This window comes from Haemorhous mexicanus, chromosome 3 (assembly GCF_027477595.1).
Source record: "Haemorhous mexicanus isolate bHaeMex1 chromosome 3, bHaeMex1.pri, whole genome shotgun sequence".
Lineage (NCBI taxonomy): Eukaryota > Metazoa > Chordata > Aves > Passeriformes > Fringillidae > Haemorhous > Haemorhous mexicanus.
In genome coordinates, this window is record NC_082343.1 from 89,093,141 (window position 1) to 89,111,948 (window position 18,808).

Here is an 18,808-nt window from a genome sequence, read left to right on the forward strand (position 1 = left end):
AGCATGTCACATAAAACTGCCTAGTTGTTAGGTTGACACACTTCACCCTTATTAGGGAAAACATCCCAACTAATTTGTAGGTTTGAGATACTTGTTGTCACTTGACTGTAAGTTTATTGGGTGTTACCCTCCTGGCTGCATCATTCTGTAGGCATTTGCTTGGGAGGTGGATAGGCAGAAGAACTAGCTTCAGCTTTTTTCCTCTCATTTTAAGACAATGTAACTCCCTTTTACAAGGTGTCTAAGAGCTGGCCCTGGACATCCCCTTCCCTGCCACCAGTGTTCAGGAAGGGTACAGGCAGCAAAAGCACTGCAGGTTCTGTTGCCACACTGCACCCTCCCTCTCTGAGGAAATTAGTAGTTCATACTCATGATCAGGGACACCCTGGCTTCCCTTGTCACCAGCAGGGCACCGACACCTGATACATCTTGCTTAGGACAGCTGTTTAGGCAGCTCTAAAGTCAGTAGGGAGGATGCTGGTAAAACACCCCCATTCACCACCTGTAATGACAAACCCCCCAATCCTGAGACAAGACTACCTTTTAGAGGCATCTCCCTGAACTACAACTAGGAAGGAAGCACAGATGGCTACATAAGTCACTGAAGTTTAAAACAATCAGTTAGGAGAGTAAGTTATAGTTCAATATCTGGCTTCTAGAATTAACCTGACCAGCACTGCATAGCTCACTTTTGTCAGGGGCTACCATTTGAGAGTTACAACTGTGTTTTGATAGGCCATGGGTGTCAGCTTTAATATAAATTAATGTATTAAGTAAGGACCTTAAAAAGCTGCTTTGAACACTCTCACCCTAAAAATGGCAACATTAAGAGATGTGATTTTTTTTTTAAAGGCACAAGGCTGTAGCTGACTGGGAGATTTAATGCCTGGAGAATGCATGTCAAAGACTTTCCTGCTGCAAGCTTTGATTGGCCCTTCTGATGCTATTTGAGGGGAAAAAAATTCCATTCTCACAGCAAAAAAATTCAGAGGGATGCTGAATATTTCTGAAGAAAATACATATGGTCAAAGTCATTCAGCAGCTTGGTTTCCAAAGGATGGGAGGCCAATATCTGCACTGCCCCCACACTTAAAGTCAGTAATTCCAACCTATTCTGAAAAGGTGTCAAGGAGAGACATTAAGAGAATTAAGCTCTTGAAAGCTCTGTGGAAATCAGTGGCTGGGAAAGAGGTCCAAATAATTCCTCTTGGGGAAAAAATGGGCAGAAAGATGCCCCTGGCCTGCTGGAGATAATGTCAATCAACACACGAACATGGAGAAAGGTGCTCCATCTGCAGGGGGTGTCAGACATTCATAGGAAACAGCACTTCGTTAGTTCTGCCCCTCAGAGCACTCATTTTAAAAATAGCTCTTTTCTCAGGATTTGCCATTTTGTAACTAAGATGCAACTTCAACTGAGACACCCTTTCTGCAACATAAGTGTTTTAGAAGATTACACATGACAACCCCTAAACAAGCAGCAGTTTTAGAGCTGGAAGAGGGAGCACAGCCATACCCACATTAGAATGTAGCCTGCACATCTCAGCTGGTCTGATATGAAACACTGACCACCACCTAAGCAAAGGTACTTTATATTGCATTTTACAAAAGCAAGAAAGTGACCACTAATGTGCATGGTTTTGATCTCCATCAGCACATGGAAACACATTCCAAACCATTTCCTTATGTTCTATTTGATACCATGTTATAACTCAGGAACAATTACAAAAACAGAGAAGTACCAAAACTGCTTCTCTTAGACATGAATGCAGTTTTCCTTCTCTTCCTGACATTTCAGAACAAGATGGTGTGGTGCTTTTTCAATAAGAATACCAAAATAAGGGTCATAAAAAGGTGTTTATTTTATCTGTCACTACAGACCACTGGAATTTGTCATCATTTATTGCAGTCAACTGAAAATGTAGTAAAGATTTATAACAACATTCTGTGGTGCTTTACAAACATATGCTACCATCACAGGTAATTTTACTGTGATTCTATTATGTATCCTGTGTTTCAATTTAATAAAATCAACACTGAAATACATACTTTCTAAACAAGGCAATACATAGCAAATGTTTTCTTTTACTGTAAATTGAAACTTCATGTATTTTGAAATAAAGTAATTATGGTGCAATTCCTTCAAACAATAAAGGCTTCATAATTTTAATAATGTACCAAATGTATCTATGCCGTAGCAGAAACAGATTTAAAAGAGAAAACCTACGGCAGAAACACAACATACAGATTTTTATTAAAGAAAACTAAATAGAGCAGCAAGCATCCTGCAGTACTGCAAGAATTTGCTTACACACACAGAACAATTTTTCTCTGTCTCATAGAAAGTTAACAGAAAATGTTAGCAAAAAGCCCCTGCTGGTCTCCACTGTTTATACTAACAAAAAGAGCTAAAAAAAAAAAAAATCAATCAGTATTTATGATAAAACCGTATCTATGGCTGATCTAATAGCTATGCCCCAAGCCATTTTCTTACCCTAATGCTAAATTCCAGTGAATTGCTAATAGTCATTATCTGGGAAGAGCAGGAAGACAGCTCTGAAAAAGTGCTGAAGTGCTGCTTTCCTTACTGCTGGCACTGCAAGAAAACAAAGAGAAATGATTGTTTATACTCTACAATATCATTGTATCATTTATAACATTCAATCCCGAATCACTTTTGACAGGTACCACAAGAGATTTTGCAGCACCATGGGATTTTGTGCTTAACTGTTACTGGAGCCCAGGGCTCCTCTTTTTGGTAAATGCCAGATTGCCAGACAATGTAAGAGGGCCCCTTGGCATTCACTCTTTGCCCCTTACATATCATTTTGCTTCTATGTTCAGTTTCCTATGTCTTATTGACACATTCCATAAACAAGTTAAGCAAATATTTGGTTAACGGCACCAGCCTGGGAGGTGGTAAAAAAGGCCTGAAGTTGCTCAAGACTGAAGGGGTACCCTCTATTTCCCATGCACCAATTTCTTTTCAGCTATTTATAACATGGGTTAAAAACAGCCTTTATATTTTTGGAAAAAAATTCTTCAACGAAAGGGCTGTCAAGCTTAAAACAGACTGCCCAGGGAAGTGGTTGAGTCACCATCCCTGGAGGTATTTAAAAGATATGTAGATGTGGCACTCAAGAACATGATTTAGTGGCAGACTTGGCAGTGGTTGGACTTGATGATCTTACAGGTCTATTTCAATCTAAATTATTCTGTGATTCTGTTTTTTGAAGGAAAGCAAAATCCCTGTCTTTAGGAGACACTCTGTCCTATTGTACAGATGCTAGCGCTCTCAAAATTATCTTCAAAATCCAGGTATGTCATGGATACTGGCATGGAGCGTTTGGATGTGTCTGAGCTCTGACAGGAAGGGCTGCCTGCCTGTGGCTCTGACAGCAGCAGTCATCACCTGCATGAAAGAAGACAAGCAGGGGCCTGGACAGCACTTGGGTCAGCCCTTAATCACAAAGCTGAGGGAGACAGAAGATTAGCAACTGAAATGTAACAAGATTATGGAAACATGACACCAGTTCTTCATATGCTAAATCAAAACAGTGTAAGTTTGCACTCAGGGAGGAATGCACCTGCAGTCAGCACTGAGGAAAGTAATTAGATTTGAAAAATCAGGAATGCCAAGAAGTGCAACTAGGTAAACATTCATGGAATGTGTGCTGGGAAGGGCAAAACCTGGTATGAGAAGATAATGAAGAAATGCAACAATCCATGGAGAAGATTTAGAATTAAAAAAAAAAAAATTAGGAGTATTTCACCGTTTCTTTATGAATTAAGATATTAAGCCTATTAATAATGGTGCAGAAAAGGCAGAAGCTTCCAACTAAAATTTCTACTTCCTATTTGAAAAGGTGGGTATTGTGTGAGAAAGTATTTTCCAACAGACCAGCAACTGAAAAGGCAAAACATTACCAGGAATAATTAACAACTTAAAGACAGCTGACCCAGCCTATCTTTAGGTAACTGAAAATGTCAATAGATTAGGAAAAGGTCTCTCACTATACAGGAGGGAAACCAGAATGAATCAGGTATAAATACAAACCGATTTTCCGATATTCAAGCCATGCTGCAGAATTTAAAGGTTCAAAATCTAATTACCGTTAATTACCACCTTTTATGAGAAACAGGCTTTCGTTAATCTCATTTTTCTTGTCAGTGAGGTATTTGGTTGATAAACCTATAACTGAATAGGTTCAGTATTTTTGTAGGGAATCATCACAGTGAGACAAACATCCAAACTCACAACTAGAGCAAGACTACGTCTCTAACATACACATTGGAAACACAAACTGTCAGATTTCAACAAGGAGCGCCCCACTGGCTGCCAGTCGAGTGAGCTTTAGGGGAGGCTGCTCAGATTTGTGACAAGACCCTCACACTTTAATGCCTGAGTTAAGTTAAACCATGCAAAGGCAAAGCTGGGCAAAGCTCACACCCTTCTCTGATTCTGTGACTAGAGAAGATCCATTTGTTCAGGCTATCAAAAAGAACCTGCACAGAAACAGAGCACATGTTCATGTCATTTCAAAAATGACAACTTACTCTCATTAGTAAGTACCCACACAAGTGGTAGATTTGCACTCTACTACTACTCTACGACAGTACTTATGACTAGGCAAATTCTTGAACCAAGAATTGAGCTCAGTCTGACTGAAAGACATTTAGTTTGATGCCAGATAACTTAGTTTAAAGACCTGCAATATTAGATCACCTAAGGGAATTTGTCCCCTTTGACCATAAGGTTTCAGACAAATGCTGTATTTTTCCTAAGCAGCATTTAGCCCATGTGCAAAAGGGCACCTCCACTTACAAAAGAAAAGATAATGCAAGTAGCATGAAGAAGACAGGTGATAAAAGGACAGTGTTCTAGATTCCAAATAGAGCACCTCTACACTACTTACAATCATGAGCTGACCCTCTCCAAAATTTAAGTCTCCATTTCCATTGTGCTACTTACAATCCTCAGAGACAAGACTGTCCCTTCCCTACAAACAGGAAAAAACATCCAACCCACTGCAACAGGGACAGAGGAAAGGTTCTTGAATAAAGGGGCTTTTACCAGGGAACCACTGTGTGAAATCAGTGACCTACTGATCTCAGAGTTGATTCTGCCTTTGATGAATGGTGTCCAGGTTCATGAAATGCAAAGTTCTTTCAACACTTTTACAACACCACATAAATCTTTACATTCATTAAGAAATACAAACCCTTATACATCTCCATAAGCTCCTGACTACCAATTTCACACCATTATACTTGCACTTATACTTCCACAGTGTAACTAGTATTAAAGATCAGGCAGACACTGAGCCACTAACAGCTCCATAATCTGAGCTGTAGCACTGTGTTTAATTACATCGCATTATTAAGAAGATTCATCACATGACAGAATGTGGTGGCACAACAGAAACAATAAGCTCCATGACAAATCCAGGTGAGATTTTTTTCTGTACATTATATTTTTAAGCAACTAGAAATATTTTATTATCAATACAGACATTTCAATATTAGAAATCTATACAACGTCCTTTTCTTTCCCAGTCTCCAAAACGTGTAGGTTCAGGGCCTCTGGGTCCACCCCTCTCTTTTGTAGTAGGATTGATTCCATCAGGGAATTCTAAAATAACAGGGAAAGTCCATTAAAATTTCTATAATGTTGACAAATATAAAGATGCTATCATTTATGATGTTTTCCTTTTAGTTTCATTTTCAAAGACAAAATCAATTCTTTTTTGTTTTGAAAGGCAACCTCGAGCTAAATATTTTCCAGAGCCCTACAAAATTAATTTCAGTTTTTTGACTTCAATATATATGATCATATATATATACACACATACATATACAAATACAGATATAATATTATTTATTATGCAAATAAAGAAGCAACTGAATGTCCAAAGGCATTAAAGGACCACATCTTCTCAAGTCAGAACTTGCATCATTCAGAAATGCTGTATTTATGTTCACGACATCTAAAACCCAGGTATCACTTGCTGTTTACCTCTCTAATTTTAAGTACTCTGTTTAAATTTAAGCTTGAATTTTAGTCAAGACTCTGTTACTCTTGTACTTAAAACATCTAGGTTGGATGTTTGACCCATCCAACCTAACCTTGAACACTTTCAGGAATGGGGCATTCACAGGTTCACTAGGCAGCCTGTTCTAATGTTTCACCACCTTCAGAGCAAAGAGTTTCTTCCTAACATCTAATCCAAGCCTGCCTTCCTTCAGTTTAGGACCATTGTCCCTTGTCCTGTCACTATCTGCTTGTATGAAAACTCCTTCCCTGCATTTTATAAACCCCCTTAAGGTACTGAACCCCCTTTAGATATCAGAAGGCCACAATTAGATCTTCCCAAAGCCTTCTCTTCTTCAGACTGAGCAACCCCAGCTCTCTCAGCCTGTCCTGGCAGGAGAGGCGCTCTAGCCCTTTGATCATCCTTATGTCCCTCCTCTGGACCTATTCAAACAGGTCCATGCCTTTCTTGTGCTGAAGACTCCACAGCTGGATGCAGCACTCCAGGTAGGGTCTCATGAGGGCAGATGGGGAGAATCACCCCCCTTGACCTGCTGACCCCGCTGCTTTTGATGCAGTCCAAGATCTGGTTTTTGGGCTGCAATGACACACTGCCAGATCATGCCCAGCTTTTCATCCAACCCCCCCACCCTGCTACAAAAGAGCAGCACACTGCCAGGTCATGCTCCTTTCCTAACCAGCACAGAGCCTTCTGTACCTCAGCCAACATTCTTATACTCAGTGCACCTTTACTCAGGGCCATCTCCTAAGAATAGTTAACTGAGGCCATCAAGCCACGATGTTCTTGTGGCACAGCAGCATCCTAGGCTGAGTCTCATCCTGCACTAGACTGCAGGGCTCCCAGAAAGTCACAGTACCCCACATGCCCCTTGCCATGCTGATTGTCCAGAGCTTCTCACATATGCACCTAACTCATATCCCTCAGTTACATCCCTAAGTCAGCCCAGGTGGGCAACACAGGTAATGAGGTGGAGGGTTGAAAATGAGAAAAGATAACAACAGAAATTCTGGACAGCAGACAAAAATAAAAGTGATGGAGGAAACTCATACAGCTACAGGCTATACAGGATGACATACTGGCATACCTCTTTCATAATTGATGCCAACCAGGAAAAGATACATCAGTATCTGAGCACCTCTGGCAGTACAAGGGGTGCAAATGCACCTGATATTATTTTGTACAAGTCATCATCCCAATATCAAAGCACTACTCATGTGCTGGCAGTGGATGCAGATGCTCAAAAGATTTCTCCATGATAGCTACAGAGCACTGGGAATTCTAAATCCAGCTTCAACTCTTAGTTTTTTCCTAATAATACAAGAGGCAGTTTGCAAACTCTTGCCGGTGTTACATGTAAAAAAATACAGGTGCAACTAAAGAGACCTTGAGTCTTGCTCCAAACCTGGAATACCTACGCAAATAACAAAAGATATTGATTATGCATGCTTTAAGTGAAGCAGTGATGGCATTGATTTTCCTGGGAATAAAAAGACGAGGATTAAACAGCTGCTTACACAGTAACTCCAACTGTGAGTTAGTTCTCAAGTGAGCCACAATTTGAAATTGCATGGAGATGATTCTATAATACAAGAATAGTACAACAATACAATGACAAACTTGCAGAGAAATTTGTGAAAGGAGAAGCAGAAGTAGCTTTTCACCATGATACAGCTTTCCCAATGGCTGTGGTGGCCTCAGGGTAATACACTCTGGAGTTGGAGACCAGTTTTTAGCTCTGCTGCACCAAAAGTGCCATTTTAGCCTGTATGAAAAGAGGAGACTTCTCTGAAAAAATATCTGAGGATTTTGGATATGCTATTAAGGATTCTGAGGTGGAAGAACATGATCGGTTTCTTAAATTAATGTAAGGAATAATTAGTCTTTATGCTGCTATCATTCAACTCTAGTGGCCTTATGGAATTAAAGAAGGGGCACATCTTCATGAACCGAACTATGCATGGCACTGGCTTGCCTGGATGTTGAATATGGAGCCCCTGACAGAGGTGACAGCTACACTACCTTTTAATTTTCTGGAGGTGAGTGGCAATGCTCTCGTGAGACAGTATCACATCCAGTTCTGGAAAATTACTTTATCCAAGTTTATCCAAAGCTATATCCCAAGAATTGAAGCAATTACCACTGCACAGAAGGTGTGCACGTTAATGTGTTTGAAGGATTCCATGAAGTACTGTCTACAGATGAAGGAAATTCTGCTTCCAGTGGCACTCTGCTGCCTTCCTTTTGGAGACTATATATCAGTTTGTATTTCTTTTCCCCAGGATGTTAGTGCTTTCAGACTTGGCTTCCTGTTTACATGGTAAGGCAGAATATATTCTGTACATAGAAGAATGAGAAGAAAATATTTCATCAACTTGTTAATGCTTAATTGATGAAGATGTTGGGCAGAAGAAACTTGTGTTTAATTTGCTGCAAATAGTTAAAAGTTATTCTTTGCATTGCCTCTTTGAAAGTTGTTCTATCATAAATACTTGTTAAAAAAAAAAAAAAACCACACAAAAAACCCAAACCCCACACAGAGAACTGTGTTCAGCTGTGGAGTTCCCAACTCAGAAAAGAGGTGGACCTCTTGGAACAAGTCCAGAGAAGGCCACTAAGACAATCACAGGACTGGTGCACCTCTCCTATTAAGACAGACTGAAAGAAGACTGAGAGAATTGGGGGCTTTTCAGCCTGCAGAAGAGAAGGCTCTGGGAAGACTTTTTAGAAGCCTTCCAGTACCTTAAGAGGGCCTGTAAAAAAGCTGGAGAGGGACTTTAAACAAGGTCATGTAGTGACAGGACAGGGGAGACTGGCTTTAAAATAAAAGAGGGTAGGTTTAGATTAGCTATTAGGAAGAAATTCTTTACTGTGGGGATGGTGAGGTACTGGAACAAATTGTTCAGAAAGGCTGTGGATGCCCCATCCTTGGAAACGTTCAAGGCCAGGCTGGACTGGGCTCTGAGCAGCTGGTTCTAGTGGAAGGTACTCCTGCTAAGGCAGGACACACAGGCAAATTGGCGTATTTTCAAGAGCAGAGGAAGCCCAGGCTCTCTGTGTGACTTGCTACAATGTTTGACCATGGTTGTTCTGAAGGTTCTTCTTCCCTGGTGCACCATTTGCTGCATCTTGTGCCCATTGCCCTGCCCCTCTGATTTTTTTCCCAGAACCAGTAAGCTTAGAAAATGAGCTGAATGTAAAGAGTAAATACAGAGTAATGTAAAGAGTGCTGAATGTCTGTCACCTTCTTAAACTGACATCAGCACAGCATCTCGCAGTCTTGCCTTTAAAACACAGCTTCCAATTTTGTAAAACATTACTTACTTTCCAGGGGTTCCTTCTCCATACTGGACTCTTCTGGTTCATCAAACCTCCCCACTGGTAACTTTGGTTTCTTTAGTGGCTGCTTAGCAGGTTGAGATCTTCCTCCGGGCTTAGAGCTGGAGCTGCTTCGCGAGTGGCAAAGAAGCGATGACTCTATCAAGCAAATGGACATGTGTAGCATAAACATGGGAGTTGAACACTGAGTAATGCTGGGACTGCCCAGAGCACCTCTGAAAAAAAACTACTTCAAGGATGAGGGAGAGGAAGGCAGGAAAACAAACTCTAAAAATTATTTAACATTCAACTCATGAACACCTAAGAAATAAGCACAGATAATTATTTTTGGCCCTAGAAACAGATGTAGGCAAAATTGTGTTAGTTGTATAACTCAGTTCACATTAACAGTGTATTTTAAACTGCTTGAACTTATCTTTGCTGTTACTTTCTTGTATTTTAGACTCTTAAACAGTAATTATGCTAGCATAGACCAGTACAGTCTGTCTTCCAGGAGAAATCCTAACCTCCCCCAAGAAACCTGCTGGTTTCCATATCTTGGCTCATTTCCAGCAGCTTTTTAGTCAGAAAACGCTTCTGCTTTCCCAAAGGAAAGTTAAAAAAAAAAAAAGTTCCCTTAGTAACAGGTTTTCCAGAAGATAGCTGGGTTTCCCTTAGGATGGTAAAATAATTCAGCTGGTAGTCAAAAGCAAGAAAAACTTTCAGCATGTTTAAGTTCAATTATGTAACTGCATGCAAATGCTTTCATTAAAAGCATTAACTTTTTTTCCTTTAAACTCCTACTAACATTTTGGTTAAAAAAGCCAAATGTAAATGTCCACAGTGAGCATAAACTATCCACTAAAAATATTTTGGCTGTGGACAGGTGCCTGACATTTCTTAAGAAGCAAGATTCAAACAGAAATCCTCCCTGTACCAGCTGGATGCAAAGTACCTGAAAGAACTATTATTCTACTTTCCTAAGGAGATTGAATTGGGAAGCCTTCTCAAGCACTGTCAATTTGACTCACCTTAATATACACCAACTAATAACTCACTTGTATTCCCAGAATCAGCATATTCATTCATTTTAAAAAAACCACATCTTCAATATCAAACCCTACAGCCACACCAACTGTATTATGTCTGCCAACTGCTGCCAATACCCCAAAGGAGTAAAGCATGGTGTAACAAATTATCAACAGTAAAGGCTCCAATCTGTTGTAAACATTGGGTCTTTCTACTCCTGCCAAGCTTCTTGTCATTCTTCAGTAAGCTAGAATTGAAAAGCTAGCGAGAAAATTCAATTATAGCTGGTATTCTAGTCCAAATTAAAATAAAAATCAGACTAAGGTACTGATATGAAACTGATTATCTCTAGATCACTAGAGAAGAGGCAAAACCCATTTTCCTTGATAGATTTACTTGATATTCTTGACCAAAATACACTCTTCTTGACAGAGAGATGACAAAAATTCAACATTAAACATCTCTGAAAAAGATGAATGAACTATCAACGTTAATAAACCACATTGTACAAACTAATCTTTGATTCCCTCCTCTTTTACATAGTGTCACAATGCCCTACCATTTGTTAATTATATAACTGAACCTGAAAATCCCAATTCTTTAAAGTTGCTGCGTTGCAATGTTCCATCTTTTGAAGTGGCCCACAGCATGTGATTTACCCTAACAAAGCCATCCATGCAGTGGAATTTGAGCACACATCAGGATGCTCAGAGGATTAGAGCATTAGCCACATCTTGCCACGAACCTGACAGCCTAATAGAGCACAAACATCTAACAAAAATTTTTACAAGCTCTTCCATTAACATACAGTGTATTTTTTTTTTTTTTTTTTTTAGTGTATTGTATCAATAGCAGCACAGAACCTCAGGGCTTGACGAGAGGGAAGCACCCAACAAACAGCCCAAGCTGAGCCCTGCGGAACAGGCTCTGTTATCCAGTCTGCCTTACTTCTCTATAAACAAACCGCCTGAATTTCCTCAGGTGAAGGGAACGGACCAGTAACTTCCAAGTACACAGCACAGTTCCTCCAGCTATTCTTCAAACGTTATACCACTGTTTACACCACATTTTACTGTCGTTAAGAAGTACCAAGCAACGACAGGGCAAGAAAGCAAGAGTTGCCCGACAGCAGGAGGTTTACCATACAAGCGAGAATATTAATATCGAAAGGGCGAGGGGGAAGGGAAGGGAGGGGATGAGAGCAGGGAATCCGTAGGGCCACGGAAGGTGCGGGAAAGGCTGTGCCAGCCCACGGCCCCCCGGGCTGAGGAGGTGGGGCGTGTCACGCTCCTCACGCGCCGCCATTTTGGGCGCTCTCCAGCCCCCCAGCGCCGGCAGCCCCGGGCGGCGCCCGCCCCGTCCCGTCCCCTCGCTCGTCAGTTCCTGCGGGAGGAAGGGTAGGGGAGCCGGGGAGCCCTTTCCCGGCACAACCCGGGCCCTCCCGCCCTCCGCCTGCCTCTTACTCGCTGCCCCGGGCGCGCCGCGCAGCAGCCGCAGAGCCATGGCCGGGACGGAGCCGTGCGGGACGGGCAGCGCCGCTGCGCAGGCGCCCAAGGCGGCGGCGGCTGCAGGCGGGGGCAGGCCGCGAACGCAGCCCCGGCGGGGTTGCTTCAGCGGCCTCACGATACCCCCCGTGCCCCTGCGCTGCTCCCCAGCTCCGGCAAACAGAGGCGAACTGCGCCTGGGGAGCCACGGTCCCGATGAAGGCAGCTACGGGCTCATACAGATGCTTGAGAAATACGCTGTGACTCTTCACCCCTAGGCAAACGTGGAGCAAAGACGTCTTCTTTCTTCAATGTAGCGAAGAATTTAGCGCTGCAAGAACCCGTTTTCCCCTCAATGTGTAGCGTAATCCAGCTAGGGGTTTGTTTTGGGTTTTTTTGGTTGTTTTTTTTTTTTTTTTTTAATTTAAAAAAAATTGTACATTGTTCAAATAACACACAAAGGCTGTCAAGGACATGAAGGAACTTTGGCTAACACCACAGTGATGTACAGACAGTGTTCATGATTTCAGACGGCATCGTTCCAGTTTCCAAGTTTCAGCAGAGAAGTTGCTTTTAACGCTCAGTATAAACCTAACCCTGGGATAAGTAACACCTGAGTTCATGGAGTGGCGCTCCTGTTAATTAAGTACAGTTAATGTTTTGAATACACCAACTTTTGCTTTTTGTCACTCTTTAAACTTCTCCAGCTGACCGAGTTCTTAGATAAAACAGAATTCACTGTCCACAGATACTAACCTGAAGAAGATAACTTGGAGATCTGAATCTAAAATAGCATTTTTTGTTCACATCTGAAAGCTTTAAGAAAGTAAATCTTGGTAAATTAAAGAGCAGCAGCACTTCCTGGAGTTTATTGGAGCTATATCTGGCAATGCCTACACACTGAAAGTAATTAAATTTAACTGACTGCCTTACGAGTGACATTTTCTCAATCAGCCTTTTATAACATGGTTAATTAGACATTAGAGACTGAAAATAATGGAAACCCTTTCCTTTATTCTAACAGCTAGATGCTGGGTCTCTAGATCAGAGAGAATAAAGACAAATGCAGAAAAAAATGCTCTGCCTGAAAGCAGCAAGGAGAAAATCCAAACAGATCTTGTCAAAGTTCAAGAACTTATTATTTATGTCTTCACTACAACAAAAACATGAAATCCTTCCCATAAAAAAACTTACCAATCTGTCTGCAGACACCAAGTAATAGTAAGCTCTGCTCCTAAACTGCTGAACACAATCCATGAAAAATCATACATGTCTGCATATATCAAATGTACAAGCACACATGTTGAATTTCAAATGGTAAGAATGAAATAGCAGTGCAAGACTATTGAGGTACTGTTTATCCACCTAAAAATTAACTGTCTTCAAAACATATTTCTCGTCTTTATTGTATTGCTGTAAAAATTCACTTGTAACTCCTGAATTATTCATTTCTACATCTTCTGTCTAAGGAGGTAATAAATCTTAACATTGGTAAAAAACAACTGTAGCATACACCACAGGAATTTTCTACTTTGTGATTAAATGGACTGTTTTCTTGTTTTCCTTCCTCTGTTTACTGATCATTTATCTCTTGCACTGCAGCTTCCTTTGCAAGATGACACAAACAAAATTGTATTTAGCTTTGCTGTTCTAAAAAGTGGGGAATAAAAGACTTACAGCTAGCACAAAGCTTGCAGCAGGTCAGTTCAGATGAGCCAGATGTACTGGTCATGGAGACTACCTGGAAAGCACCACAAGCAGCACTGTCCTGGGCAGCAAGTGTACTGATATTGCCTGAATGCCCCCTCTGCCTCTGAGACCATGTCAAGAACCTTGGTTATCTGAACACCACATCTGGTCAGGGCTAAGCAAATAAAACCATCTTGGAAACAAGGTTGTTTTGTGGTTAACAGAGTAAGTTTTCCATCAATGTGTCAAATCTCTTGGCTCTGCTGCAAATCCTGGTGATTCCCAGGATAACATGAACTGTTTTTCCAAAGTAGTAGCAATGCCTAGATTTACAGTAACAGAAAGTTTAGTTTGTATCAAGGATTCAAACACAACCCAAGGAATTCATTTATATACACAACATGGAAACAGAGGTTCAGACACTATGTCATTTTATGCAGTGATCTCTTACATACATCACTGAGAGCTTTTTGAAGTAACAGTACCAGCCTACTGCCTTCAGGGAACAAGACACTGACAGTTTAAGGGAATGTTAAGACCTCAGTTCTTATCTCTCGTTCTGTAAGCAGCATAATTCTCTTTGAAGCAGCTGCAGGATACCTGCATGAAGGAGAGGTCACTATCTCTAAAGGAAGATGAAGCCCTCATTCAAACAGAAGAGGGGTGAGATGGTGAGTAGCAGCACCTTAGAGCTTCTACTGCATCAGATGACACTGACTTATGTATACACAGGTCTGTATTTAGGTCTAGGAAAGAGAAGGTAGAAAACTGCAGGAGTAGGGGGAACATTCCAGGCAACACATGCACAGTTGTCCAAAATATCCTAGCCTGCATGTGTTGTTCAGAGAGCAACTGCAAGTGACCATAGAGTCTGTAAGTAAATGTGAACCTCCTATGCTTTAAGGACATGTTGGGGTCATCACACCTCTCACTACGGTCAGATGGCACATTCCTCTGGGACTTTGGGATGTCAAACAGCCCTCACAAAAGCTACAGTACTGAGAGTGCTACCACACCACATATGGAATAGGAAATAAACATTAAGGAAGAGAGAATGAATTTACTGTTCTCTTAATTTGCCCTGTTCCTTGAGATACTTATATGCAAATATCACATGATGTCCTGCACCATCCATTTTCCTCAAAGAACAAACCTAATTCAAACTGCTTTAAATAGATGGGACCTACTGTTACCAACCCCCCCCCCGCCAAAAAAAAAGAAAAAAAAGAAAAAAGAGAAAAGAAAAAGAAGAGAAAAAAAGTGGCTATTTCCGTCGTGATACTTTTGCTTTCCTGAGCACAAAAGCATACTTTACATGTTCAGATTTCCAGAGACAGAAAGCAAGACAGACATTTTTCAATAGTGATAGAACCATCTAAATACTTGTTTCCTAGGAACAGTTTAAAGTCTTAATTGTGAATCAAGGAATATTTTGTAACTTCAGCTCCCTTCAACAGCTATTCAAAGTTGAGACAGTAGCCAAATCCAATAATACTGTTAAAAAAAAAGAGATACCAGAACGTAATTTAAACATATAGAGCTTTTAGAGCTTAGTACCAACATCATACTACAAAATTTAAAATAAAAATAGGCATTGTTATAGTGAGAATGTATTAAAGATACCTTTGTGTCACAAGGACTTGCCTAACACAACTCTAATAAAATACTCTGCAGTGTACACAGTGCTGAACTGTAGATGCTCAGATACTCATTTCAGTGTCTTGTAAGTTATAGGGATCCCCCCCTCCATATATTACAAAGACTATTATACAACATTCCATATCAAATACAAAATCACTTCATCTATTATTATTAACATTTCATCTATATATATAATCACTTCAACTATTATTGCTATATTAATTTCAAAAGTACAAAATTATTAATTATATACAAAAAGCCTCCCCAGAATTTTGGTAATTAGCAGAACATTTCAGTTTCTTTAATTGCTTTCATTAGAGTAATTTGTTCATTTTATTAACACCAGATGCAATAATACAATACTAAAAATAAACGTGCATTATACAACAAATTTATATTTTTCAAAAAATGTTCATTACAATTAGTGTACAGTTAGTGAATGCACATATAACTCTTTTCCCCCACCTTTAGTGAACTATTGTTTGAAACAGAGAAAAGAGAAGGAAGAAGAAACCAAACAATGCTATTCAGCACCAGTAGGAAGTCAGATCTTTAACATTCCTGTATATCAAAAACATTTTATCTGTGTCACTAAACAGGTAAATTTTACAATAGACTCATTTGAAGATGTATTGATTTATATTTACAATACTTTATAGTCAATAAAACATTTTAACAATATTTAAAAATTGTTTAAATTCATAAAAGTATTGCAGAAATTTATAACATTTACTTATTTTAAGTATATACAAGGAAGTCCACGTAAAATTGTCCATGTTCATCTGAAGAACTGACAGAGTAAGGAGCCATCTTAATATAGTTTGCAAAACCCCAATTATTTGAAGGCAGCTATCACTGAACATTCAAAAATCCTTAGTTGCCATTTGCTTCTGAAAAAAAAAGTTCCAGTCATAAAGTCTGAGTATGTAAACTAACATGTTTTTGAGATCAGCAGAAAATATATTCCCACAGGCATAACATATTTAACAATGACAGTAATGATTTTGTAGAAAACTGTTATACTATAGCAGATACAGTAATTTTCAAATATCCAGTATTTTAGCAGCTCACTGTGTTTCCAGTTAAACTTCCTATAGTGCTAAAATACGACAAGTGAACACGTAAGACATTGTTAGAATTTTAAAATCCAATTTATTTTTGGCATCTAAAGCCTCTTGTAAAATGTAGCCAAGTAACATCGACTTCTGTTGTCTGAAAGCCAATAACCAACCAAACAAAAGTACACACTGTGCTTTAATCTCCAAATAATTAGGTACCCAAAATTAAGAAAAAGTAATAGAAAAGTAAAAAGAACAAAATAAAAAAATATTGCACAGTCACATTACCTAGAAAGTAAAGTTGATGTTAAAAAGCCCTAAGTGTGGATGATATAAATTATCTTCCATATAAAAAGTATAAATATCTCTTAAAATACAGCTGCAGCTATACTTTAACACCACACATTATCTGAATTCATCTGTTAATGAGGTAATAACCAAGTCTCTGACAATGCTTTTCTCTACTGAAAGTATTTTAGGGCAGCAACAAGAAAGAATTTTTCTAAAAATATTTCTGAATCAAGAACAGCAATGTGTGCAGCTCTCCCTATGAGAGAATCTGCTGTATTGGGTAATGCATTAATTACATTATAACGAACCAAATTACATTCCTTGTTTTGAAGAACTGGCAGAAGCAGGTTCTGGATCATTTCAGCATAAATTGGTCCTGTAGAGGAAAAGAAAAGTTGTACTGTGTGAATTGCCAGAAACAAACATAGTTCTTTGACCTTGAACTCAGAAGTAACACATTCCAGAGTAAGAGAAGTAATGAAATGTGTTATGCTGTGGTTCTGTTAGGATAGGTTCTGTTTAATTTCTGCTAGAAATTATGGAAAAATAATTTGAAGTTACGCATTTTAGTATTTGTACACTTATAGTGAGAATGTACTTATCAGTATTAATTTATTACATTACAAAAAAGTTATTTGTCAATATATAATACTAGAATGCAATTGTACTAAGATATCTCAACAGTAAGTACAACAACTGACCCTAACTGATTATGGAAAAATTACCTTTCTCTTCAGTGCTATTATTAAGCCACAGCTAAATACAGCCCAGGGCTTGATGCTACAATTTGATATCTCAGAAATCAAAATTATTTGTCCTCCCTGCTCATGAAATAGTACATGAAGGGCTGTGTCTATCTCACCTAACTTTCAGTGAAGTCAGTGAGCTAGAAACCTGTTCAGTCTCATCTCCATCTGCATGTAATATAACAGGACAGACACAGAAAGCAAGTCAGCCTCCATGTGGATTTTCTCCCTCTACTGCTACTACAAAGTAAGCCCAAAGTTTCTAAACACATAATAGAGGTGCTGTAGTTAAGCAGCCAAAATTAAATGGGAGGACATTGATATGTGTGAGGTTTTAACCTGAGTGGTTTGTTTATTTTGCAGGATATTTATTACCTGATTGTTTATCCTTTAAAGCTGTTTTACACATCTCAATGCGAGCAGAGTGATAAGGAACATAACGATCCTGCAGAGATCCTACTAACACAATGTTTTTGAAGTAATGAAGACCTACAAGAAAAAAGGTATCACTTATAGCAAATCCTCTGATCTATTACTACCGAATAATTAAACATTTTACAACTGATATTTGGCACTAATTTATTACAAGATCTTGCACAAAAAAGGAGAAAAACCAATTACGATAGGTAGAGCTACAAAATAATGAAATGTTTGGTACTAGCCTTTCCTCTGCACATATTTATTAGGCATGGTCATGGCTCAGTTCTAGAGTTTCCCATTAAACTGGGTGTGGTTCAAACCTTCATTTTGTTTCTTAGGAATACAGTAGTTGGTTTCTGGCTATACAGAAGAGAGTAAAGCCTCCACATGGCTTGAAGAAACCTAAAGATGTATGGTGCCTTGTCTTCACTGATGTTTCAGACAAAAGCTGCATTAGAACTCATGCCTAGCACCAACACATACATGATATAGCCCACCTAGAGCAGGTGCCTCTCTAAGGCACTGCCTCACTGTAAGGTTTAACAAGCTCAAGCACAGGTGCAGAATCCACCCAACACAACCTCGAAGTATAATTAAACCCTTATAACTAAACCCAGACTTCCTAATTCCTGAACAAGCATGCTCATAGCAGAACGATGCAAAGATAGGAAACCCCAGTAATGACACCCCCAGTTACAGCCCTTAAAGACATTGAATTGTTACATTTTCTCTAGAAAGCTGCAGCAAATTTCTGGTGCTGCCTATCTGCTTTAGGCCAAACACAATGGAGCACTTTAGGAAAGTAATTTGCCTTAGAACAGCCCCTTCTGAATATCATATTTTAGACATAAGTATCATCAGTCTTTCATTATGAATAAATGTTTGATCAAAATCTTCAGCAGGAGAAAAGAAAGTATATAGGGTATTTCACAAGATAAGTGAGTTTTACTGTTTACCTATATTCTTCATCGATTTGGGGGTTAAGCAACAGGATGTGTTTAACATGTATGTTCTTTGGCAAATTTGAAATCTAGAGTCACAAGCCACCATATAACTGTGTTGCTGAGACCTTGACCCTCAAA

At 39.4% G+C, this 18,808-nt stretch overlaps 2 protein-coding genes and 1 long non-coding RNA gene across 7 annotated transcripts in view; 1 reads left to right on the forward strand and 2 right to left on the reverse strand.

Annotated features, from left to right (window-relative positions):
* The window catches only part of LOC132325390 (uncharacterized), a 31,938-nt gene extending 18,127 nt beyond the window's left edge, over positions 1–13,811 (forward strand). The window contains exons 2-3 of one of the 3 annotated variants that reach the window (XR_009485930.1): positions 7,961–8,089; positions 11,234–13,811. This is a non-coding gene — a long non-coding RNA (uncharacterized LOC132325390). Of the gene's footprint in view, positions 1–852; positions 10,914–11,233 lie in introns of those variants that run through there. The other 2 variants (XR_009485932.1, XR_009485931.1) reach the window with 2 other exon arrangements.
* On the reverse strand, positions 5,346–11,936 carry SDHAF4 (succinate dehydrogenase complex assembly factor 4). The gene is made up of 3 exons (XM_059842647.1): positions 11,861–11,936; positions 9,375–9,527; positions 5,346–5,632 (listed from the first exon to the last, which is right to left on the reverse strand). Exons 1-3 carry the CDS (start codon positions 11,898–11,900, stop codon positions 5,523–5,525), a joined length of 303 nt encoding a protein of 100 aa, XP_059698630.1. The 5' UTR covers positions 11,901–11,936; the 3' UTR covers positions 5,346–5,522.
* Positions 13,812–16,340: 2,529 nt separating the features above from the next.
* Positions 16,341–18,808, reverse strand: part of FAM135A (family with sequence similarity 135 member A) — a 79,596-nt gene continuing 77,128 nt past the window's right edge. For all 3 annotated transcript variants that reach the window (XM_059842650.1, XM_059842648.1, XM_059842651.1), the window contains 2 exons: positions 17,682–17,795; positions 16,341–16,936 (listed from right to left, as the gene is read on the reverse strand). In XM_059842650.1, coding sequence (XP_059698633.1) covers positions 16,731–16,936; positions 17,682–17,795 — 320 coding nt within the window. In that variant the 3' untranslated portion in view covers positions 16,341–16,730. The remainder of the gene's footprint in view (positions 16,937–17,681; positions 17,796–18,808) is intronic.